The following is a 25,042-nucleotide window of genomic DNA, read 5'->3' as shown; positions in this document are numbered from 1 at the left end:
CAGGTGGTAGCCATTCCATCTAGACGTGAAAAAATGCTGCTTCCTGAGAAAGTCTGTGCTTATTGTTCAGCTTGTTTATTTGTCCAAATATGTTTGTCCAAAGTTATGACACAACACAATTGCTTTTTATTCAGTAGATGAAAGCAGAGTGGTAGGTGTTTTTAATTATGATTCTGAAAGATCTATTCAAATAATAAGCAAATAAAACCATTCCAACAATATAAGCCAATCATTAGGAGATCACAGAGTCCTGGAGAAGGGAATAGAATGATTGGTAAATTTCACTTTCTCACTTTCTCTCATTTTTCCGATCTTTAAAATGCATCAGCATCTAAGTGCTATTTTTGCATCCAATAACCCCCAATATAATGCATTTTTGTATATTATTTTCTTTGGCACAAGACACTACATTGCAAAATTCACAAAAGGATTTTGAAGAATGGTTGCTTTTCATTTTGCATATTATTTCAGAAAGTGCACATCTTCACCTGGAGATGACCCTTTATACATTAGGTACCTGGTAACATAGGGTTGTTGGTTTGTTGTTTGGTTGATTTTTTATATAGATATACTATTTATTTTCTCCTCTTTTCACAAAATATATCAAACTAGCTTACAATACAAAATACAATAAGATCAGCCTTCTGGACTTTGATGCAGTAGATGAATTTCATGTGGGGCTTACATCCAGTTGTTCATACAGTAGACACAGAAGGAAGGAGTTATTTAATGTTCCCTAGCGTTTCTTTCAAGAGATTAAACACATGTGGGATATCCTAATAGGTTATTTAGGTTAGATATTTTTCTAGTTGTCTATCCAGCTTTTTGGATTTGCTGCGTTGCAATACTGCTGATTGTGAAACCCCCGTGTGCCTTGAATTTAGCATTGATGCCTAATTAACTGAAACAAATTAGCCAAAATATGAGCCATCTGGAATGAAAATGAAGCCTGTGTGTTTATTAGTGGATTCATTTTATTCAGGAAAGTGTGTGTTGCTTTTAATTGCTTCCTGAAGTAAATCACTCCTAGGCAATGCTACTGTAAGCAGAATCTCCATTGTTATAGTTTATTCTCTCTGTTGGTCCCCTAGTACTAAAGGCAATTTAACAGAAGTATTGAAATATATTCCGTTGTTTCATGTTTTTTATCAGCTGATATTGTTAGTTGTGTGTGTTAAATATTCACATACTTCCTTACATTGCTGTTGTTTACTCATTTAAGATCCAGGCCTTATGCCAATATTTATCTTTCTGACTCAGCTCTTATAATTATGTCTTACAGAACCACCTCGACCAATAGCACCCCCACAACTGCTTGGAGTTGGACCAACTTACTTGCTGATTCAGTTGAATGCGAATTCCATTATTGGAGATGGGCCGATTATCCTAAAAGAAGTGGAATACCATATGACAACTGGAACCTGGACAGAGACCCATGCTGTAAATGCACCAACTTACAAGCTGTGGCATTTGGACCCAGACACAGAGTATGAAATCCGTGTTCTTCTAACCAGACCTGGAGAAGGTGGCACTGGTCAACCAGGTCCACCGCTTATCACCCGGACCAAGTGTGCAGGTATTGCTTGTTCTAGACTCTATTCTGGATTTACTGTAATACAGTACTGCTAAAACCTAATTTTAGAATGTGCTTTTTTCTTTCTGCAACCCATATGTTTAGATCACCTGTGCTGGCTTTAGAATTCAGCTAAGAATTCAGCCAGTAGTAATTTCTCAAAGGGAAGTGGCACCTTTATTCTGTTACAGGGGATTTCCCCCACCCTATGAGAACTAGTGCATGGCTGTAGCTAAGTGTGTATGCTGTGGGCCAAGTAGCTGGAGATTTATATACAAGCTGTGCTATGAACTTGCAAGGCGACATTAGCAAACCAGTCACCCTCTCCACCCCCACCCTAATTCACAATGACTTGAATTGAGAGGATTTCTTGTGGAATGGCGTTTCACTTCCTTCTCGACCCTGCTGTGGTCGTCTGTAGCCCCAGAAAAGCAGTTACTGAATAGCTCGGGAACGACGTTTTGGTTTACTTAAGTGGCTTTTACATAAGAAGATCATAGCCAAAACAATTAAAATGTGATTTCAGAGTTCCTTGTCAGAAAAGGGAGTTGCATGGGTGGGAAAGGAGGAAAAGTTTGATTTATTCTTTAAGCATTTAAATAAATAAACTTTAAAAATGGGATCAAACCTAGGAATTGCATGTGTCAGAGAACATTCTTCAACCCAAGTCTGTTTCTTTGTCAACTAGCCTATTGGTTTTTCTTTACCATCTCCTGAGATTGACGAAATCCTGATAAACATACAATTCAGGCTGGGATACATGAGATCACAAGCAGCAGTACTCCATCCTGCAACAGTGGTATCATGCGAAAAGCCCTAGACCTGCAGGAAGACTAGCAACTCTGAGCATCCTTAATGCTGGTGTGGGAAACAGCTACAGCTGGAGTGGAGAACCTCTAACCCTTGGTTCAAATTTGGATGGACTGCCAGTTCCAGTCCCCCACATTTAGCCTTCTAGGCCATTTCCTTCAGATGATACCCACCTGCCCCACACCTGATGTCAGATGTGATGTCAGATATGGAGCTGGTACATGGCTGATCATCTGGCCATTCACTAATCCCTGCAGAAAGCAGAATTTAAAGCCCCACACACCAGCTAATTTGTGACGAGTTCAGTCCTGCTTAGTTTGGGTGTGCAAATGAGTTGCCTGTGGAGAAATCATTGGCACACCTGAATTTAATTAATTAATAATAATAATAATAACAATAACAACAACAACAACAACAACAACAACAACAATAATAATAATAATAAAATAATAATAATAATAATAATAATAATAATAATAATAATAATAATAATAATGTATTTATACCCTGCCCATCTGGCTGGCCTTCCCCAGACACTCTGGGCAGCTCCCAATCAAATATTAAAAACATAATACAGCATTAAACATTAAAAACTTCCCTAAACAGGGCTGCCTTCAGGTGTCTTTTAAAAGTAGGATAGTTGCTTATTGCCTTGACATCTGATGGGAGGACGTTCCACAGGGCAGGCTCCACTACCAAGAAGGCCCTCTACCTGATTCCCTGTAACCTCACTTCTTGCAGGGAGAGAACTACCAGAAGGCCCTCGGCGCAGGATCTCAGTGTCCGGGCTGAACGATGGGGGTGGAGATGCTCCTTTAGGTATACTGGGCCGAAGCCGTTTAGGGCTTTAAACATCAGCAGCAGCAGCAATAATAATAATAATAATAATAATAATAATAATAATAATAATAAATAATGTATTTATACCATGCCCATCTGGCTGGCCTTCCCCAGACACTCTGGGCAGCTCCCAATCAAATATTAAAAACATAATACAGCATTAAACATTAAAAACTTCCCTAAACAGGACTGCCTTCAGATGTCTTTTAAAAGTAGGATACAGTGGTGCCTCGCAAGACGAAATTAATTCGTTCCGCGAGTTTTTTCATCTAGCGAATTTTTTGTCTTGCGAAGCACGGTGTCGGAAAAGTTTTGGAAAAGCTTCAAAAATCACCAAAAACCTCAAAAAAGGCTACCACACCGCGTTCTATGAGTTGCTCCTCGAAGTCAAGTCGCAACTGTATTAACGGTGTTAAGAAAAAGGAAACAAACTTGCAAGACGTTTTTGTCTTGCGAAGCAAGCCCATAGGGAAATTCGTCTTGCGAAGCAGCTCAAAAACCTCAAAACCCTTTCGTCTAGCGAGTTTTTCATCTTGCGGGGCACCACTGTAGTTGCTTATTGCCTTGACATCTGATGGGAGGGCGTTCCACAGGGCAGGCTCCACTACCAAGAAGGCCCTCTACCTGGTTCCCTGTAACCTCACTTCTTGCAGTGAGAGAACTGCCAGAAGGCCCTCGGCGCAGGATCTCAGTGTCCGGGCTGAACGATGGGGGTGGAGACGCTCGTTTAGGTATACTGCACCGAAGCCGTTTAGGGCTTTAAATGTCAGCAGCAACACTTTGAATTGTGCTCGGAAACATATGGGGAGCCAATGTAGGTCTTTCAAGACCAATATATGGTCTCGGCGGCCGCTCCCAGTCACCAGTGTGGCTGCTGCATTCTGGGTTATTTGTAGTTTCTGGGTCACCTTCAAAGGTAGCCCCACGTAGAGCACGTTGCAGTAGTCCAAGCGGGAGATAACTAGAGCATGCACCACTCTGGCAAGACAGTCTGCCGGCAGGTAGGGTCTCAGCCTGCGTACCAGATGGAGCTGGTAGACAGCCACCCTGGACACAGAATTGACCTGCACCTCCATGGACAGCTGTGAGTCCAAAATGACTTCCAGGCTGTGCACCTGGTCTTTCAGGGGCACAGTTACCCCATTCAAGACCAGGGAGTCCCTGCAGGAAGCAGGGTTGAACTCCCCGCTGGCCAGCTGATGCACCGTTTAATTATGATTAGTCTCTATCTCCCCACCCACTCCACTGGACCTACACTGATGGGACAAGCCACTCACCAATCACTCAATGAGATCATGATGTCATATAGCTGACAGGTGGGTGGTCCTGTCCACTTCTCAAAGTTGGTCCTCAGTGTAGGGAAATGAGGCCTTGCTGAACCAAAAAGGTTCTCCACGCCTGAGCTGCGGAATAGGAATCTGTTTTCTCACATTAGTAGGTGGCCCAAAAAGGAACAGTGTTGCTGTATCTCCAGCTCATCTCTAAAGTTGCATGAGAACCCAGTGTCAGAGGTGGTCTTATAAATAGAAGAGCAGTGGTTTTGTACAAGCTGCCTTTACAGTTCCATTGCTTGTTAGCAGGAGAAATCTCAACAGCTGTGATGTTACAGATGTTGAGCCTTTTCATGGGTCACTTTAATTGTGTAGCTCACAGCAGCCTCTGTGCCTTTCCTTCCCCCTGGAGTTCACGGATCTCGCCGCAAGTTCCACTTCCAACGTTCACTCTAATTGTGGGGAATCAAAAGCACAAGGCACTTGTGATTCTGCAAGTCACAAAATTAAAGCAACTCATGAACTATCCGAAGATCATTGTTTTTATTTTTATTTTTTTTAAATGATATTTATTAAGGTTTCAAAGAAAAAAAATACATAGATAAAAAGAAGAGGGGGGGGGGAAAGACAGAAATAAGAATAAAAGAAAATTACAAAATACAAAAAATAAAAAACACTTAAAAAAATACATCAATCTTTCCACCTTACATTCATTTCCTTGCTTCCCTGACCTCCTCATACCTCCCTTTTTTGTATTCCAATTCAGTTAGTTAATTCAGCAATTTCTTTCCCTCTTTGTTTTTATCTTAATCCTTTAACTTAATATATTATAACTTTGGATTCTCACCTGTTAATAATCCATTTTTACATACACCTTTATAACATTGCTGCTTAAACCACTTAACTTCATTCTGACATCATTCTAACATTCATTAATTTTGCAATATTTCTGTAAATAATCTTTAAATTACCGAGGATCATTGTTTTTAGTGGAGTAGTCAGTTTGGTGCTCCCCTCGGTAGGTGAGCTATATTTAATTTTGAAAGGTGGAAAAAATAAGAGTTCTTGAAAAAGTTGAGCAGCAACTGTTGCAAACATTCCTGTGCTGAATTTAATAAGCTGTATCTCGGTAAATGGGGACACCTGGTGTTGGTAACACTTTATTTTGAAGATAAAGTGCCTTGAGAATTTCCTACTCTGTGTCTCTGCCCTAGACAAACTACTACCCTGAAATTTGAAATACACAATGTTATTGCTACCTTAGGAATCATGTGTCAACCTTGGATCATATGACACTTGCTGAAATCCACCCGCTGTTAAAGGGTTCTCACTTCTCTTAAATATTTTAGGCATTGGCGCAAACATAAGTAGAAGCTGGAAGTAACTTTTTTGATTGGAGCACTAGAGTTAGAACAGAAAAATAATCATTTTACCTCCATTTTCCATTATGGCATATAGGGGAATGAAGTGCTTTGCTCTGGAAATATTGGTTATTCTTATCTTGAGCCTGCTATGGTTTGACAGACACAATTAAGTATGGTGAAGTTATTGTAATTTTAGAAATCACCAGTATATTATTGATGAATGAGATGTATAAAGTAATGATTGGATTAAATCAAGCTTAAAGGTGTCATCCAATGTCTCATGACTGGACTTAACCTTCTTCTCTATTCCCTACTCTCTCCCCCCCCCCCCCGGGATTTCTGCTCAGGAAGTTTCCCCAATTCACTGGAGGAGATTTTGAGTGTTCATGGGGGGCTGCAGGTGAAACAATAAGAAAAGGGAAGTCCCATTAGGTCAGCTGAATGTTTCTCTTACATCACCATAGCCAGTCCTCTGGAGATTGGATTAAATACAATTTAAGAATAAAAGTTGATTCAGACGTATTAAGTTAGCTCTGTTGTCATTTATCAATACTTGTTTTCTCCCAGACTCGTAGTCCCATAAGGCTGGGTAATGGTGTGGGTCTAAATTAAAACAATGTATATCAGTTTCCACCGTTGTCCTACAACAATACTGGAAATTATGTTCAGGAAAATGTATTGTGTCTTCCAGATACCTTTTCAGATAGCCTCTCTTTCCATTGTAAACCCATTAAATAAGATCTTAATAAAGCCATGAAAAGGCACTTCTAACTTGAGCATCAAATGACAAAGCTGATCCAGTCTGTGTAGCTGCTCGCTTCCTGCAGAAAGCCTGTAAGCTGGCCATGAGCATAGCAACACTCTACCCATCTATAATTCCCAGCAACTAGTATTTATAGGCATTCTGCCTCTGAAATTAGAAGCAAAATGTAGCCATTGGGGCTAGTAGCCATTTATATCCTTATCTTGATTATGTAATCTCAAAAATATAGTGGCTGAAATCAAATGAAAGTTTAATATATAGCCTGGTGTGCCTTATTATAAAGCTAGATTTTGCCAAACATTTTTTATTGGGCCTCAAAGGTTTATTTTTAGCGTGCAAAGGATGTGGAGCTAAATTGTTAGGAGGGATATGTTAGAAAACTGTGGTTCTTACTTTGAAGATAACACTATTTTTTTATTTTAAAATAAATTGAAAATGAACTTTACACAATGTTGATATGGCAGTTAATGTTTTGACATTTTCAAACCATTTTCTGTGATTTCTTTTCCACTCAGACACACACACACACACACACACACACACACACACACACACGATCAACATAAAGTGGTTATATATATGTAGCAGGAATGATGACTGCAACTCCCATCATCCTCAGTCAACATGGCCAGTGTCAGGGATGATGGAAGCTGGAGTCCCAGAAACATCTGGAGGGCCACAAGTTGGCCATCAATGATCTATTAAATAGTGTGATATTAAGCATCCAGTATACCATAATTTATCAAGTAGCCCAGCTAAACTGATTTGACTGTAATTTTAGATCTGGCAAATGGAAGCATTTTTAAATTAACTGATTTGCCTTCAAAAAATTTTCATCACAAAATCTGCTGAGCCTATGGGAATTCTCTGTATGCAAGAATCCATAACAGAACTGCATGGATGAGTTCCCCTCTTAGTTGAATTCAAAATCAACCTGTCGTTATAATCTCTTTGGGAATTTGGGTCTGAGACATACCAGTATCCATGGTCTGTAATTTAACCACCTGTCTAAATTCTAAAAGACAAGTCGGTTTGCTATGATTCATTGGGAACAAAATTCCTAAAGGGCTACAGTATCAAAAGGGCTACTTGTAGCTTCAATTCAATCTCATGAGGCTGCAGCAAGCAGAGAGCTTTCTCAGACAGCCTAAGTATATAGGGAGGCAAGACAATTCTGAAGGCACTCTGATGGCAACGTAACTTAACGATGGCAACAGCCAGGATAATATGCTCATTACAAAGCACCCTGTTCAAAAGCCAGGCTGCAGCGTTTTGGAACAGCAACTTCACACTGCACAGAGTGAGAAGATATACAGTGGGACAGGCTTTCACTGTGCACTAGATTGTGGCCATAAATAGATTCTGAAAGAGACAATGTTCAGCAGGGGTGTCATAGTTTTGGGTACTAATGTATGCATTTTTTTCAGTATATGGCAGTGAAACATAAAATCAGTGGATAAATCTTCAGTTAATAGTAAAGTTAAATAACCACAGAATAAATTTAATATTTATACAGTTTGGTTTAGTTAAAACATACTGGCTTGGTTTCCAGATCATAGTTTGAAGGAGGTGGCAGCAGAGCTGGAGGCAGAGGGGCAGGACACAGTCTTGGAACCAAGAACCACCTTCGTAGATACGATGCACCTGCCCAGAAAGAGCACATGTGTGCACATGCAGTAGACCCTTAGGGCTGGAGAGTGCCATAGTGAGCTTGCCCTGCCTCATCATTCAAAGCTTGGTGTGAGGGGTATGTCAACTGTTGGGCCATCTTTGCTTATGAACCTCTTTGCACTTTGGAATCTTGATTTCTGGAGCTTGTTCTTGCTGCTAAGCCTGTACCATTCTTAGCTAAAATAAATATCTCTTCCTTATTCAGGTAGGTAGCCGTGTTGGTCTGACGCAGTTGAAACATAGATATAAAAAAATTACAAATTGTCCAGTAGCACCTTAGAGACCAACCAAGTTTGTTCTTGGTATAAGCTTTCGTGTGCATGCAAACTATCTATTCCTTATACTTGCTTAACAGCTGCTGTCATTAAGTTTGGGGAGTTTACCACCATGTTTTGAAAGGTCCGAATTCACACACATAGGTGATGGGGAGGAAGCTGTTTTGCTATGGTATGCTAACACCTGCACTCAAAAGTGATGAATAAATATAATAAATTAATAAATATGTCTTGCTAGTTGCAATGTTGTACACTACACAGATTGGCATCTATAATTAAGAGGGTCATTGTGAAGGTTATACTGAATTTTAACTTTCAAAAAAGTTGGACTCCCCACCACGCTCATCTGTCATGTCTGGCTCTCTGTTAGGGAATAGATCCAGATGAAGATTATGCTATATTATTTTGAGGTTCTAGAGAGGAAGCAGAGTATGAAAGCAGCTAAAGGTGCATGTGAAGATTTCTATAGCTATTAGTAAAACTCACATAGGATACAAATATATTTAATATTTGAGACTGTGGTTAAATGCTGCATTTAGCCTTTCTTTAAGACTCCTATAATGGCAAGAAAGCATTCCGAAAATGATGATAAAAAATGGGAGTATCTCCTCTGCATGCATGTAGATAAAAATGACCTAATTTAATTTACATACACACACCATTGAAAAGCCATTCATCGGTGCAGGTGAGAAGAGTATGGGTATTATGTCTTCTATACATTTACAGATTTTTCTCCCAGTTTGTATCCTTCCAGACAAGAGGAGAGCCACAGCTGCATTTAGACCACAGTGATTTATCAGATGTGTGGGCATCTAGTCAATAGATCACATTTCTGAGAAGAGCAGTATCTGTAGCAAGAAAATGTATTGAGCACATTAATCCAAAGACTCTACTCCTGCAGTAAAAGAGGTGACACAGATGATCATTCATATGATACCGCTTCAGAAGACCTTAGAGAGAAGCTCATGCTGCAAAGTTCAAATCCTGATAATATAATCTTTGTAGTATATCTGAAGGTTTCCAAATTTGCCATTTTGTTTCGTAACTGTTCTTATTGAAATTTTGATTGTTTTGGAAATGAAAGTGGCTTTCTAATCTAGATGGTGGTGGAAAGAATTTTTAAATTGAACTGCACACATATATATAACACAAAATGTGCAATTCAGAGTAAAAAACTGGAACATATAGTGGTGTCTTGTTAATTGACAGGATTAGAAAGGCAAAAGGCTGGGTTCTATGGATGCTTTATAGACACCTACTACTTTATAGGCACCTACTAACAATCAGCCATTTAACACAGAGAGAAACCTGTAGGGATTTGCCAAGTAATAGGGGAGATCAAATAAAACCCAGGCAATAGTGGTGTGGAAAGATGAAAATTTCCTTTGCTGGGTGGAGGGTTGGAGTTGCTTTTAATTATACAGCAGATAAGGAGAGAGAAAGTAGGATATTGCAGGGGGTTATTACTGCATTGCAAGGGGTTGGACTCGGTGACCCTTGGAGGTCACTTACAAATCTACAGTTCTATGATTCTATTATATGTGAATCAAATATGAAGGGCACCCAATGTGGTACCCTCCAGATGTAGCACAGTTCCCAGTGCCACACCCAGCAGAGCCAATATCCAAAGATAATGGGAATTGTGGTCCAACAAAATCTGTGTGTGTGTGTGCACGCGCGCACGCGCCATGTTGGCTACCCCTGCTGTATATTCAGCTGAAAATGTTAATCTTTTACTCAGCTGCCCCAGCACCACTTGCAAAGTATCTTCACACTGAGTGTATTTAATGAGAGACTGCCAATGTCTCAATGGTGCAAAAGGAATAGTACAACAGCACTCCTTCTTTTCCAATAATAAAGTCATCTGGTGAAGGGGGGGGAGCAGTTGGCCATCACAACCCTAAGGCAATATTTTCCTTAAAATATTTTTTTTATTCTACATTATTAAATGCTTCCTGGTATGCTCCACTAAGTAATTATGGCTAGGTGTGACAGAAAAGACTATTATAAACTTGTTTAATTTGTCGCTAGTAACCTAGGGCTCACAAATCAATTTATTAACCTCAATATTGGTCTAAATCTTCCTTAAGAAAAGCCATCAGAAGGCGAACTGGGACAGAAATATAAATCTGTTCTCGAGGCCTTTGCGCTTTTGACAACTAATTTACAGCTCAACCCTACGACTTACTTTCCCAGCAAATACAGACATCCTTTAGAGAGCAGTGCCTGGTGCATTGCCACATGAATTCATGCAATGGTGTCATGCTGCCTTGCATATATAGTCACCAAAGTAAGTATTTTGGGTTTGTGGCTTCAAGTTACTTGGTTTATTCATATCTTTAAAGCATTATTACCCAGCTTTTCAGCTTACATAAGACCCGTTAAAAACAAGAAAGTCCTTGGGTTCACGCTTGCAATCTAGGCATTGTACACAAAAGAATGGGGGGAGATAAAGGGGGGAGGGAAAGTAGCAAACTTACCGTATTTTTCGCCCCATAGGACGCATCTAATTTTTTTTTGGGGGGGGGAATAAAGAAAAAAAAATTCGACCCAAGCCCCCAGAACAGCCTGCTATCTTCAAGCCTAGGGAGCCGCGCCGGTCTCCCCAGGCTTGCGGAGAGGTGCGCAAAGCCCGGGGGCGCTCTTCAGCGCGCACCAGGCTTCGGAATGCAGACAGCTCTGCGCCATCCTCCGGAGCCCCGCGTGGCTTTACGCCAGGATCCGGAGGGTGGCGCGGAGCTGCAGGAAGCCCTGGAGCGCAGGCAGCTCCGTGCCACCCTCCGGAGCCCCGTGCGGCTTCGCGCCAGGATCCGGAGGGTGGCGCAGAGCTGCAGGAAGCCCGGGAAAGCCTGCATTCGCCCCATAGGACACACACACATTTCCCCTTCATTTTTGGAGGGGAAAAAGTGCGTCCTATAGGGCAAAAAATACGGTAGGTTCCAATTCCTAATGCTACAAAATTATTTAGAGGAGGCAGCAAACAGAAATAGTCTGCCAACAAAGCTAATGGTGTGGCTTCTGCTGTAGGCAACTGAAGTAGTTGTCATTCTTTCTGTTCTGCAGTTTTTGAGAGCTAATTCATCGTCATCTAACATCCTTATTTAGACTGTAAAAGACCTTCAGGATGGATTTTGTTTTATTCTATTTGCACAATTCCTTTTTAAGGGACTGTTGTTCTGAGGAAATAGATGGGGTCTTGAGCTCCTCCAAGTCTTTCCAAGTGCTGATACAGGACAAATAAACAATGCTTGTTCATTTAGAAAGGGCCTTCTCAAAATAACTCATTACGTTGTTAGCGCTGCAGCTCCAGAGAGCTGTAAAATATGTGACTAAGAAGTTCATCTGGATTTGAATTATTTTATTTGGCTGTGATTTACTGTAGAAGGGGATTCAAAAGAAAAATTACAAAGAGTGTTTGTTAATTTTTCAGTGCTATTTTTATTGGTATAAATAAACACTCAAAATGTGCGTACTCAAGATTTATTGTATGTGCCCAGAAGAAAATGAAAACAAATGCGATTTGTTATACTTTATACCGCCTGCTTTCTAACCCTGCACTTAACATAATCTGAAAGAATAGCCCTGTTTTACTACAAGTGTAGGCTATTCGTGTTGTTGTTTTTCTAATCAAGAGTTTCTAACAAATTTTCCTAAAGCAGAATTTGAAACAGAGTAGGGAATGTGCAGTTGTACAGATGTTGTTAGACTGTAGCTCCCACCAGCTGCAGCCTGAATGACTTATAGTTGAGGATGACAAGAGCTGGAGTTCAGCAACACCTGGAGGGCCACGGGTTCCTCAACGCTGATTTAAAGTAAATTGGGAGGGTGCTGCCATGCAAAACAATTCAAGTGACCTGAAGGAAGCTAAACAATTTTGGGAAGATTACCTATTCTTCCTCTAACTCTGCTAGTTGTAGGCTTTGAGGGCTAACTGTGGGGCTCCACAGCCCCCACTCTCAAGGCAGCCCAAACAAAGCCTCGGATGTTTGCCTGAGTTGTTACTGCTGCCTACCTCTCAGCAAAATTGCCACTTGCAAGGGCCGTTTTACAGAGCTTATCAGTGGCTATCTGCTACCCTTTTTGCAAATGAAACTGATGAGAAGTGGGAAAGAAACTTAAATTAGAGGCGTTTTGACTTGAGAGCCATTTAACATTGAGGTTCAAAATTGTAGCTCTTGATCACTTTACAATAAGTTATTGGGCTTATATTTTGTGTGGTGTTTAAATTCTGCAGGAGAGAAAAGGAGGGTGAATTTTGGATCAGGCTTCTAAGTGGAAGTGGCTGGGGTGGATTTGAATCAAGGCCTGGACATAATAACTTGTCAGTTTGGTTGACAGAACTTTCTACCTCTCGAATTTTGCAACATTTGTGGTCATTTATCTATATGGTTTAGAAATCTTGTATTTTTTTAAATATAAAAAACCAACATTCCTTAGACAGGTTATATTTAAAGAAAAGAAAATTGGCCTGACAGTGAGTGATGTTTCATTAGTGGCTGTCTCAGGAAGAACAAACAAGACAGAAATTTTCCAGTCCAGCATTTAGGCGCTAACATTACGCCCTAACCAACTACACCCTCTAAGTAGTCATCATGCAGGACTACCGTATTTTCCGCCCTATAAGACGCACTTTTTCCCCTCCAAAAATGAAGGGGAAATGTGTGTGCGTCCTATGGGGCGAATGCAGGCTTTCGCTGAAGCTAGCAGAGATCTCGCCAGCACCCAGAAGCTTGGGGCGCGCTGAACTCCGCACACCCCAAGCTTCGGGCTTAGTGCAGCGCACCTGGTGGGGGGGAAATAATTTTTTTCCCTTTATTCCCACCCCCCAAAAAAAACCTAGGTGCGTCCTATGGGGCGTCCTTATTTTCTTTCCTAACATGAAGGCGAGAGTCAGTCCCTTTGACACATACTGCTTCAGCTTCTCTCTCTCTCTCTCTCTCTCTCTCTCTCTCTCTCTCTCTCTCTCCCCATATATATATGGTGGTGTATTACCTTTGTGTCTGTGTGTGAAATTTGCTAATATATGCAGTCACCAATGTAGTGACTGAAATGGGAAATAATTGTCTTTGCTTGTAAAGCAGGTTGTGGTAATATTTAGCTAAGCCTGTATCAAAGGAATCCTAATTCCTTAATTAAGTACTGTGTTAATATATAAATCTTTATATTAATCCATTAAGGGAACTACATTTTTTGGAGAGTCTATTTTTTTACTGGGCCCCATAAACTGAGTAACCACTATTTCTATAGCACCCTTCAATTTATGTGGAGAGATGTATATATTTTCATTCTCCCTCCCTCCAACAGTGTGCACTTAAAGTTTTCATGTGCTTTTATTTGCCTCAGTGGGAGGATATTTCTTCAGTAGCCTGTGTTAAGAAGAGAAGGCACATTGAAGCGCCATTCAAAATCTGCCTTCCTGTGAGAGAAGTCAGAAGTCTTCTTGCTTGCTGGCAGGGAACTTCCTCATTCCAATAAAGTGCATATCTTCTTTATGTTGAGGATGTTGAGAGTGGCTGTTGTTTTCCCCTCTGCTAGTTATTTCAGTTGCAACTGAACAAATAAACTTCTCCAGGCGCAAGATGTGAACAGTGTGCCAGTAGTCTACAAAAGCCAGACAATATTATTACTGTCTGGTGGAAAGCCATCACTTAGACTAACTAGTTATTACTCTTTCCTTCTTTTAGACTGCCAGCAACACATCAAGGAGAAAATGCTGAGATTCTACCCTCTCCTGTTTTCTCTAATGTGACGTTAATAATTCAGCGTGGGTTCATTCACCACTTACTTTATCTTTCTGTCAATAGCAGAAATGTTATCTAGATACAATTTAGGCTCATAATCACCACTGAGTTCAAAGCTAAACCTAATTGGCTTGGGAGACTAAGACATTCTTACCCACTCCCTCCTCTTTGGGGGTATAATTATCCTTTGGCCATAGGCCTCTGACTGGAGATGGTGTTCTTGAGCTTTGAGGGCCTCCTGTGGAGCAAATGAGCAGTAAATTGCAGCTTTAGTCCATAGGATGCTATCTCTGCCAATCCAAACAGCAGTGCTACTTTTCTATAACATCTAGATAGCAAGAGATGAGGCTACACATGACAAAATTTCCCACCTCAGTAAACATGTCCCATTTTAGGGCCAATTTGTAGTTTTGTGAAAAATGGGAGTCATGATTCCTGCAGAAATTCAGATGTAGAAACCTTCCATGGCACAGAAATAAACACAATCACGTTCTACTATATTCAGGACCAGAGGATGCTACAGTAATTGGTGATCCTATTATGGGGTTGAGGACGCTTTTAAAGCATGAGAGCCACATTCTCTCATGGGGAACTTTTTAGGGGCCACATGCCAATGATGGAGGGCAGTGGAGGTAAAAAGTAAGCATAGCAACATGTGCAATTCTTAACATTGCAGAGCAGGCTAAATTCCAGCTGTGCAAAACTTTTAGAGATTTCTACATGCACGTTTCTTCATCCTCCATTCAGGCAAGCAAAAGATAATATTGATGTTCAGGAATACATTTCAGCCAGGCAAAAGCATTTGCAGAGGGTTTGAATCAAAGCGAGTGAGGGGTGTGGATTTAAAAGAGGCTCCAGTGATGGATAGAGAACCACTATATATGGATAGAGAAGAAATGTGTTAGATTAGATGTGGCTATTGGTCTGGTTCTTTCCATATGGTCCCACTTTTGACATACAGTTTCCGCATCCCTAGATGCAGAATCACATGGCATATATAGCACAACAAAATGAAAGCAATTCTGTCCTGCAGTATAATGATCAGCCAGTAGTTTGCGGGGCATTAAAGCACAATCTCTGCGTAATTAGAATATTTTCTGGGTGAAATTAGTGATTGAGATTCTGTAAAGAAAGTCTTCAGGTCCCTGTTTGTTTTGTTTGTCTGCAGGATGGACAGAGGGAAACATGTATGGACAAGTAACTCACTAAGCAAAGACTGAAGCCCCAATAGTGGTTAGAGCTGGTGAAATTGAAGATACCTTTGGAAAACGTAAAATATTCAATAGGTTCAGACTTACCTGTGCCTCTGTGCTGATAAAGTTTACCTATGCCCCTGTGGTGATCTTTATCATATTCAACTGTCCTTCCTCATTCATGAGTACTGCTCGCATATGTTGAAGTCATTCTGCGACAGCTACTGCTGTATATAATGTACTACTGTATATAATAGGTCATTCAAACCCCATGATTCCTGCAATCACTACACAAACACAAAAAGGCTACACATGATTTAGATAATCTTCTGCTGGCTTATGCTATACTGATTTAAAAAAACTGTAATGCAGCAGTGCCTAATGTCAATGTCTCTTGCTGCAGTAGACAAGGTGGTGCCCTTCAGATGTTCCTGGACTCCGGTTGCAACACCTCTAGCCAACAAGGCCAATGGTCAAATATGCTGGCATCTGTAGTCTAAAATTGGCTACCCCTAGTGTCTGGGATAATTTATTCCAGGTAGATATGAGAGAAAAACCAGGGAAACAGCAGATTGACTTTTAGTAGAACTTTCTTAATATTTCATCCCTTTATTCATAGCTACTTGGATTTATCTGGCCACTTCGATTTGAATTATTGGTATTATATACTTGCCTTAAGTTCAATTTGAAGTTTTCCATGCATTGCTTAATGAAATATCACCACTGAATGAGGTTTGCATTCTATTTAATTAGGTTTTGTGTTATGCCTGAAAAATACCTATGCAGATTGAAATTTTTTGCATTCTTTATAATTAATTTAATTGTTTTTCTTTGGGAAAGATTCATTTAAAATCTAATTTAAGGGGGGGAAGCAATTCAGAACTGTCCTATAATAAAAATAGACCTAATACAGCAAACAAGAAATCAATTTTTGTATTATAGTTTTGCATAATTAGATAATGTTAACTCTCAGCGTTTTCTGAGAAATAATAAGGCGGCAAAACTTTTTTGTTGTTGCTGCATTTAGCTACATCATACTTAAGTTCTGTTTGCAAAACAGGGGAAATGTATTTTCATATTTGCTAATATAGGTACTAAATCTGAACATTAGATTTTCTGGTTGGTTGGTGTTTTTTTTATTTTAAAAAGTCTGCACACTTGTAACAGTTGGATCTCCAGCCTGCTCTCTTTTGCATATCTACTATTGCTAGCTGGTTGATGAAATGCTCCTGATTGTCACTACAGTGTAAATGAGCTGGAAATTATTTAGAAACACAACTTCATTTGCTGTAGTGTGTATGTATTTGGAAACAAAGCTTTTTCTGCACAGTTTCCACTGAGCTTCCCCTTTTCACCTCTGCTATGCTTTTTGCTTTGTTTTGGGTTTCTTTTTAGATTATTTTTCCTTAATGCCAGACCTTTTCAAATCATATGGGTTTAAAATTTGGTCTGGAAAGCAAATTTCCTCTCCCCTTCTTCCCACCTTTAACCTAATTCTGTGACACACACTGAATGTTTACTTTTCAGCTGGCACTGAATAATATATAATTTGTATGCTTTCCCTCGAGCTTTTCTTTGATGCTGTTTCTTCTGTCTCACCTTTCTGCAGGTAAAGGTTGGTTTGAGCAGATAGGAAGAAAAGAGAAAAAGGCAGAGAGTTAGGGGGTACTGGTCAAGTGATCAAGTAGTATCAGACCTTGGCTGCTTAAGGAAAATAATGATCCGGGTTGATAGAGAGAGACAATAGTTTGGATTTCTGTACATGTGACATAGCCAGCTTATTGTTGGTAATTTCCTGTAAAGGATACGAAACATTTGAAAGACGAGGTGGTTGCTTATTTTCTCTAAATGCAAAAGAAACTACCAGCCCTGATATATACATCATGGTGACCTAAATACTGGTGGAAAAAGTAGAGTTAACTGTTGTTTCTTTACTTTCCTATCTCAGTAATGCTACTGGGTTACTTGATGACTGAAGAGATTTCAGAATCAAACAGAAAAACATGAGACTTTTCAGAGTATGGTACACAGACCTGAAAAAACATGGAAACGTAGTTCATTAGACTGTTAGATCTTAGCCCACAAATTGTTGAAGAAGTCCACTACAGTCACCCATTGTGTCTGGTTTGTAAAGGACTTTGTGGCTGAGGTTGTCCATATTCATTCTGAATTAGACACCACTGAGCAGCTTTCCTAAATCTTGGGTCCCCTGATAGGGTGCAGTCCTCATCTTTCGTACCCAGCAGGGCCAGTGGTAACAGGAGTTCTAGTCCAACGATATCTGGGCACCCAATATCTGGGGAAGACTCCCATAGCTGGGGCAAAGCAAATTTGTTCTTGCCTGTTTATCCTAATGCTGTGGACATTTTTCTATTTGTACAGTCCAAGTACTGTAGATGGGATACTTGGAGATGTAAAACCATAATCACCTGTGCACATACCTCTTCTCCTCCTTGTTTGGTTAAGGCAGCCAGAGGTGGACTTGCCAAGAGTCTAAGGGCAGTTGTTGACACCTCCCCCGTGAGAGGGAGTTGTTCCAATTAGTCTAAAGGAGGCAATAAGATTATTGGGTCTTAATTCTAAGTAGATATACTTTAGAAAGAAAACCCCAAATAATTTATTGCCTACTGTGTTGCATCCAACATTCCTAAATCATACTTGTAGCTCTGTATTTGTGATTTTAAGTTGAAATTTAAGCTAATGGTGCCAGTAAAAGAGAGAAGTAATTGATTTGCACTAAACACATATGAATGTAATCTGAATGTTGGAGCCAATAGATCATTTTCTTTACCTCATACTTTGTATTCAAATCCTGTAGTGGGACCACCCTTCTGTCCCCCTCCTCCCATGCAATTTGACATAGGAAGCAAATTAATTGGAGTCTGGTAGTTTCAGCTCATTGCTGATTACGATAAATCATGATAAGATACTGGAAATGTACTTGGCAATCCACATAGGCCTTCTAACACATTAACTCTCAATAACTCATTAGTCAACCTTTTATTTCTTTCAGATTTGAATTCTGGTCCAAAGTGCTCCTTTGAACCACCATTTTTCTTGTTTTGAAGTCATTTGTTCTACTAATCAAGATATTTCAAACTCTGGAAGTTTGTCCTCATTGCAAACCACTTTGTCTTGTCCTGTCCAGCACACTCCTCTGAAAGTGTTTGAACTGAATAGTGTAATAGGCACATGCTGCTGGCAGCAGGGTTGCATGGGTAATTTTCACCTCTTTGTTGCCGGACCCCTGTAGTTACTTGAAGGGAAGCCATTTTTCATGTCACATCATTTTGGTTTATATCTGTATTTTTTTCTTTAATGTGGCAATTGTAACCACATTCATCATGTAGCCTTCCACAACGTGGTGCCCTCCTACAACTCCCATCAGCCCCAGCTCGCATGACCAAAGGCCAGAGATGATTATGATGAGTTGTAGTCCAAAACATCAGCCAGTACCAGGGTGGAGATGTCTGTTATGTTTTAGTTTTGATTTGTTAGCCATAATATTAGACTGAATTGAGCTTTTCAGATATTGGCACCCATAGAAATGCAGTATTTTATTTATGGTGCTGCCACTGCCTGGACACCACAGTTTCAATCCTGCTTCTTCCCCCAACCCTGCATGTTAAACACGACCATGCAAGTAGCATAATGTGTAACTTGGTCCTCATACCATTGGTCTCTCTAGTTCTGTGCTTGCTATCTGCTCCACCCAGTAGTAGTTTTCCCAGGGTCTTGGGCACAGCAAAATTCCAAGCCATGAACTGAACCTAAGAAGTTCTTCATGCAGGGTTTTTTGTGGCTTATGTTTAAAACTGATACAAAGCTTCTTTCTCTTAATAAATGGGATGACCATACTACTGAGCGATAAAATATAGGGGCTAACTGCTAAAAACGAATCCTTGGTGAAATCAACCATTGTGTTGTTACTCGTTTTTCCTGAAGTGCAATAAGGCATGAGATAGAACGAAAACAATTAATGTTTCCTCTCTTCCTTTCAGTGATCTAGATCAGGTTGGACTTTTGAACTATGTTGGAGCTGAATCTGGCAGCAGCTAACTTGAGTATTGTATTTTGGATAGTCACTTTAGTCAGCTGAACTTTGTTTGCACATGGCTGCAAATCTGTGGGTAGCGAGTCGGGTTACCAATTATCAGGCAGTGCACTTATGAGATCTTGTTTCTGAAGTACAGTGAAAGGTAAACTTCTAGTTGCCATGAATCACTCTCTCAAAGTTAATATGAAGGATGACACTTGGCCAACATTCCTGCAGTAGATTCTTTTTCTTTCTTTCAAGAGGATTGGTGCTCTAGCCAAGTTCAGGAGAAATATTACCAACTGGCAGGAAGAGCATAATTGTTGCTGTATTTTTTTACATCTTTGTTATAGGTTTTTATTGTGTTTCCTGTATTGCAAGGCAAGCTGGGCCTGTAGCACAAGTGCAGTGAGGGGAAAGTTGGATGTAGTTAGAAAGAGAGGTTTCCCAGAGGGCTCCCATACAATGCAGTGGTACCTCGGGTTACAGACGCTTCAGGTTACACACTCCACTAACCCAGAAATAGTACCCCAGGTTAAGAACTTTGCTTCAGGATGAGAACAGAAATTGTGCAGCGGTGTCGCGGCAGGAGTGGGAGGCCCCATTAGCTAAAGTGGTGCTTCGGGTTAAGAACAGTTTCAGGTTAAGAATGGGCCTCCGGAACGAATTAAGTACGTAACCAGAGGTACCACTGTATAGCCCCCAAGCCTAGTGCTCCCCCCCCCCGGGTATTCAAGGGTATGCAGTACCAGCACCTTCCTCCCCTCCCCCTCCAAAATCTTAAAAGTTGTATGTAACAATGGTGAGTACTGGCACCTTTTTTTCTTGAAAAAAGAAAAAAATAGCTATGCCTCAGCCCTACCATATTAGTAACCCTACCCTATTAGATCCAGATATTTTCACTTATGGACTAAGCCACATTAGTGACAAGACATAGATAGAAATTAGATTTATCATTCACATTTGGTTCTTCAGTGCTTTACCTACATGAATCCACTTTTATTACACATTTCTCCAGTCCAGTATGCCAAAATGCACTTCGAGAAAACACCTAGACTTCTCATGCAGTAAAACTTCCTAAGTTGACTTCAGTAGTAGCAGCAGATCTGCACATGTGTCTGTGATACTTCACTAAGATGAGGGGATCTTCATCACAGAGGATCTTGGGCATCCATACTGGTGGTGAGCACAATGGCAGACATACTGTGAGCACGAGGACCACACACTGAATCAGAGTTAATCTATCCTAGGGTTGCCTGTCCACCTAGCACTCCTGTCCACCTAGCAGTTCGAAAGCACACAGTGCAAGTAGATAAATAGGTACCACTCCGGCGGGAAGGTAAATGGCGTTTCCGTGCACTGCTCTGGTTCACCAGAAGTGGCTTAGTCATTCTGGCCACATGACCCGGAAGCTGTCTGCGGACAAACACCGGCTCCCACGGCCTATAGAGCTAGATGAGCTTGCAACCTCAGAGTCATCCGCGACTGGACCTAACGGTCAGGGGTCCCTTTACCTTTATTAGCCATATTGAGCTTTTTTTTTAGGAGGATCCCCAAAATGGTGAGCTTAACAGTTTTGATCTTAGCTAATAGTGTTATATGACATAGACAGCCAAAATCAGAAAGCTGCTTTGGGAAAATACCTCGTGGGGTTAAATGCCCTACAACAGGGGTGAGAAGAGGCACTAGTTGATTTATGGTAGATTGCCTGCTTTTTCTGGTTGTAAGGAATGCTGGCCTAAGTGGATTTTGATCTAATTGCTTTGAAATAGTTTACCGTAAGTGATTTGTAAATGGAATTAAATATAATCCTGCTACTTACATTCTTAATCAGAAATGCACACTCATATCACTTAACAGTTAAGGCATGACTGACCTTTGTGGAGAGATCCTGTTAAGGGAGTCTTGCTTAGTAAATTAAAAGCATGCCAGTGGACATGGGCATAGCCAGGATTTTTGTTTTTGGGGGGCAGAATCTCAGTTTGCTATGTATTTTTATTTATTTATATTGATTTAGGGAGGCAGCTGCCCCTCCCTGTCCCCCCTAGCCACACCCATGCCAGTGGACCCATCAAGTGCAGTGTTGTGTGTGTAACAAGGTGTGTAACAGATTGATTGTACTTAACAGGACTTTATCTTAAGTGTGTCAAGAAATGCATGCAATTAAAGCCAATGGGTTTTGAAAGTGCTACGTTTTGAATGGATGGTGTCCATTCTCTCAATCGCTCCACTTGCCAGCTACACTGAGGAATAAGAGGCTTTGATCTCAGTACACAGTACACAGCACGGTGATCTGGTTAATAGCTGTAATCTCAAGCTAGCTGTGGCAGCACACAACTGCTTAGAATGGAGTTTCAATGTGCCATCTGCTCAGCCATTGCGGTGACTCAAACTGTGATGCTATATTGCTATGGTAAGCAAATACCTTGATGCAAATGCTTTGGATCATGGTACAAGTGATTAGTTTCCTTTTTCTCATTGCAATTTTGGGTAACTTTTTAAAAAACCATTTTTATTTAAAAATTCCTAAAATAAAACTCCATATATTCCATATATTAAAACTAAAATATGGCAACTCCATATTTAATCAAAATACTTAAAAAAATAAACAGTCATTCCTGCCAGATATTGTCATGATTTTTACTGACACTTGAAAATGTTTCATATATTTCACTGGCATTTCTGCTCAATTTTCTCCAAAGTCAGGAAAGTATGATTGTGATGACAAAAACTAGTTTTCAACACTTTGCCAATTTTTACCCACACAATGAAGATTACTAGAAAAATTGAACTCCAACAGAAATTGGAATAAATTGTTTCTAACCATCTCATGATGAAAATAAGGGAACAGGTTGAAAAGAAGTACAAATTATCAACTGCAGGAGTTCAAAATCTATATCTTTAATTATCCTCAACAATTGATACAGTTTTCACAACTGAAAGCAGTAATTTCTGAATATGCACATTATGTAATTGTGTAGTATACCCCTCATATATAGTTTCTTATCTTAGTTTAGATTTAAGCATTATGAAGAAGGTTCAATTACTACTGCAAATTGCATCAGAAAAACTGCTTAATACTGCTGTTGTAATTCGCTTCCAATGTATGTTTGCAAGACCATGTGCTTAGTATTTCTTACTAAGTAACTGCTTTGCCTTTGCGGGTTGGCTGTGTGGACGTGGTTACCACACACCATAGCCAGCTGATCTAGGAACATTACATCTGATATGACATTAGATAGTGACATTACATCTGGGGTGTGAGGGTTTCTCTGCAGCTGGCGTGAGGATTAAATGTAGCAGAGTACACAGTGTAGGGAAAAGGACGATATGATCTCTTAGTGTGAGTTCCAAGAAACCAACCACTTGTGGTGAGCTTCCTGGTCTGTGAAAAGAGTTGGACTTGTGGCTTAGTATAATGGAACAGCCCTATGTATTGTGCCTAGCTGAGTCAATCTCCCCCACCCCTGCCAATTGGCTGGAGAAGGCGGGAGAATAAGGGAATTTTCAGCCTCCTGCTCATCATCATGCAACCAGTGCCAAGCTTCTTTGAGATTCTGCCAGGTACTCCTGGAGTTGCCATCTACTCTGGAGTTGAGTGCAGGACTCCAGGGTTGTTGCTGCCAGGTTGGATGGCTGAAACAAATGTTATTTCCTGGATAAAAGCTTCTAGCTTTATTTATCCACAATTCTTTTTGGAAGGAAGGGCAAAAGATCAACCTGGCTAATATTTAAGCCATGATCAAAGGCAGGGGAATTGCTTGAGTAAGCACAGTGTCTTCTAGCTTGAATATATGAGCACTTGAATTTTGTCAGACTTCAGTTCTCACAGCACAGAAAGGAGGCAGTTTGAGTTGTTTTGGCATTTCATGGCACTGTGTTATCTTTGTTGTAAGTTGTGAAACTATTTTGGGTACCTTAATAATTAATGTTTAAAAACTGTGGGCTCTGAATGCTTTTTGAAATAATGGAAATATATTGCTTTGTTAATTTTAAATTTTAAAAATGTCTATTTCATTTAAGTTGGCTTAATCTTATTGATGCCACCAGTAGGATTGAAGGTAGTTTTGGAATCATATAATCCTAGAATTGTAGAGTTAGAAGAGACCCCAGGGGTCTTGTCCAACCCTCTGCAATGCAGGAACCTCAACTAAAGCATCCAGGACAGATGGCCATCAAACCTCTGCTTAAAAACCTCTAGTGAAGGAGATACCACTACATTCCACTGTCAAAGAGCTCTTACTGCCAGAAGTTTTTCCCTGATTTTTGCTGGAATCTCCCTTCCTGTAATATGAATCCATTGGTTCAGTTCCTACCCTATGGAGGAGGAGAAAACAGGCTTGCTCCCTCTTACATGTGACAGCCCTTTAGATATCTGAGGATGGCTATCATATCTCCTCTCAGTCTCCTCTTATCCAGGCTAACCTGCCCAACTCCCTCAACTGTTCCTCATAAGGCTTGGTTTCCAGACCCTTGATCATCTTGTTTGCTGTCCTTGGTACACATTCCAGCTTGTCAACAAACTTCTTACAATTGTGGTGCCCAGAACTGAACACAGTACTCCAAGTGAGGCATTTCAGACTAAAACAGATGTGCACAAAATAAAGTAATATTTGTATATTTTGAACATGCATTTGTAACTGTTTCCGCTAAACATGGATCTAATAAGAGTTTTTGCAAACAATAAAGGAGACCTGACATTGCAAGTTTCCTCTTTTAACCCTTTAGTTGGAGAAAACCAAAAAGCTTGTAAAGTATGGCTGATACAGCATGTAATCTTACTTCTGTAATGTCTCCAACATATTCTTCTTGGCCAATGAGACAAGTAGAAAGAGAGAGCTGGGGATCTACATTTTACATCTGAACACTGCCCGAAGCCTGCATACGAAGTTTCATTCCACTATCTCAATTCCCAATGTAGACATCACATTACTGTCTCAAGGGAGATAAAGCATTACAAACAAATGGAATGCCAAACAGGTGACTTGAATCAAAGGCCTCGCTGCACTTGTCCCAGTTCTTGTTCCTCAACAATGTGCTTAAACAAGTTTCTTTGATAACATCAAACAGAACCATATAATGCCCACAGAAAGTGCCTGTGGATGATATCCCCATCTCTAAAGAAACCTAATAATAAAGATCTGTAGGATGGCTCTACTCACAGGAAACAACAACAAATTTTCTCTCCAGGTCATTAAATTAAATGGTTGCATGCAGTGCGGGCCACTTGCCTCATTCTGTACCAAACCTTTCCAGTTCTGTGGAAGCCTAAGGCTCCCAGGGGATGCAGGTAGTGTCTAGTCTACAAGAGAAGTTGCCTCTGCAGGGTGCTAGAGCCAGTGGAAGTCTGGAGGGGCTATCTTGACAAGGGTAGTTAATGTGGTGCCCTTTAGATGTGGTTGAACTTCCTGTCATCTCCAGACAGCATAGATGATGGGAGTTCTAGTCCAGAAACATCTGGATGGTCCTGTGTTGGCTACCCCTGGCATGAGGGATGAATGAGCA

At 40.4% G+C, this 25,042-nt stretch overlaps 1 protein-coding gene across 18 annotated transcripts in view; it reads left to right on the top strand.

Moving 5' to 3' along the window:
- PTPRK (protein tyrosine phosphatase receptor type K) overlaps positions 1-25,042 on the top strand; it is a 330,112-nt gene that overhangs the window by 193,694 nt on the left and 111,376 nt on the right. For all 18 annotated transcript variants that reach the window (XM_083497982.1, XM_083497980.1, XM_083497977.1 and 15 more), the window contains exon 7: positions 1,283-1,576. In XM_083497982.1, coding sequence (XP_083354108.1) covers positions 1,283-1,576 — 294 coding nt within the window. The remainder of the gene's footprint in view (positions 1-1,282; positions 1,577-25,042) is intronic.

This window comes from Podarcis liolepis (genome assembly GCF_965112155.1).
Source record: "Podarcis liolepis genome assembly, chromosome: 3".
In the NCBI taxonomy this organism is placed as follows: domain Eukaryota; kingdom Metazoa; phylum Chordata; class Lepidosauria; order Squamata; family Lacertidae; genus Podarcis; species Podarcis liolepis.
Note: the sequence above shows the minus strand (reverse complement) of the source record. Positions and strands in the feature narration are given on the sequence as shown.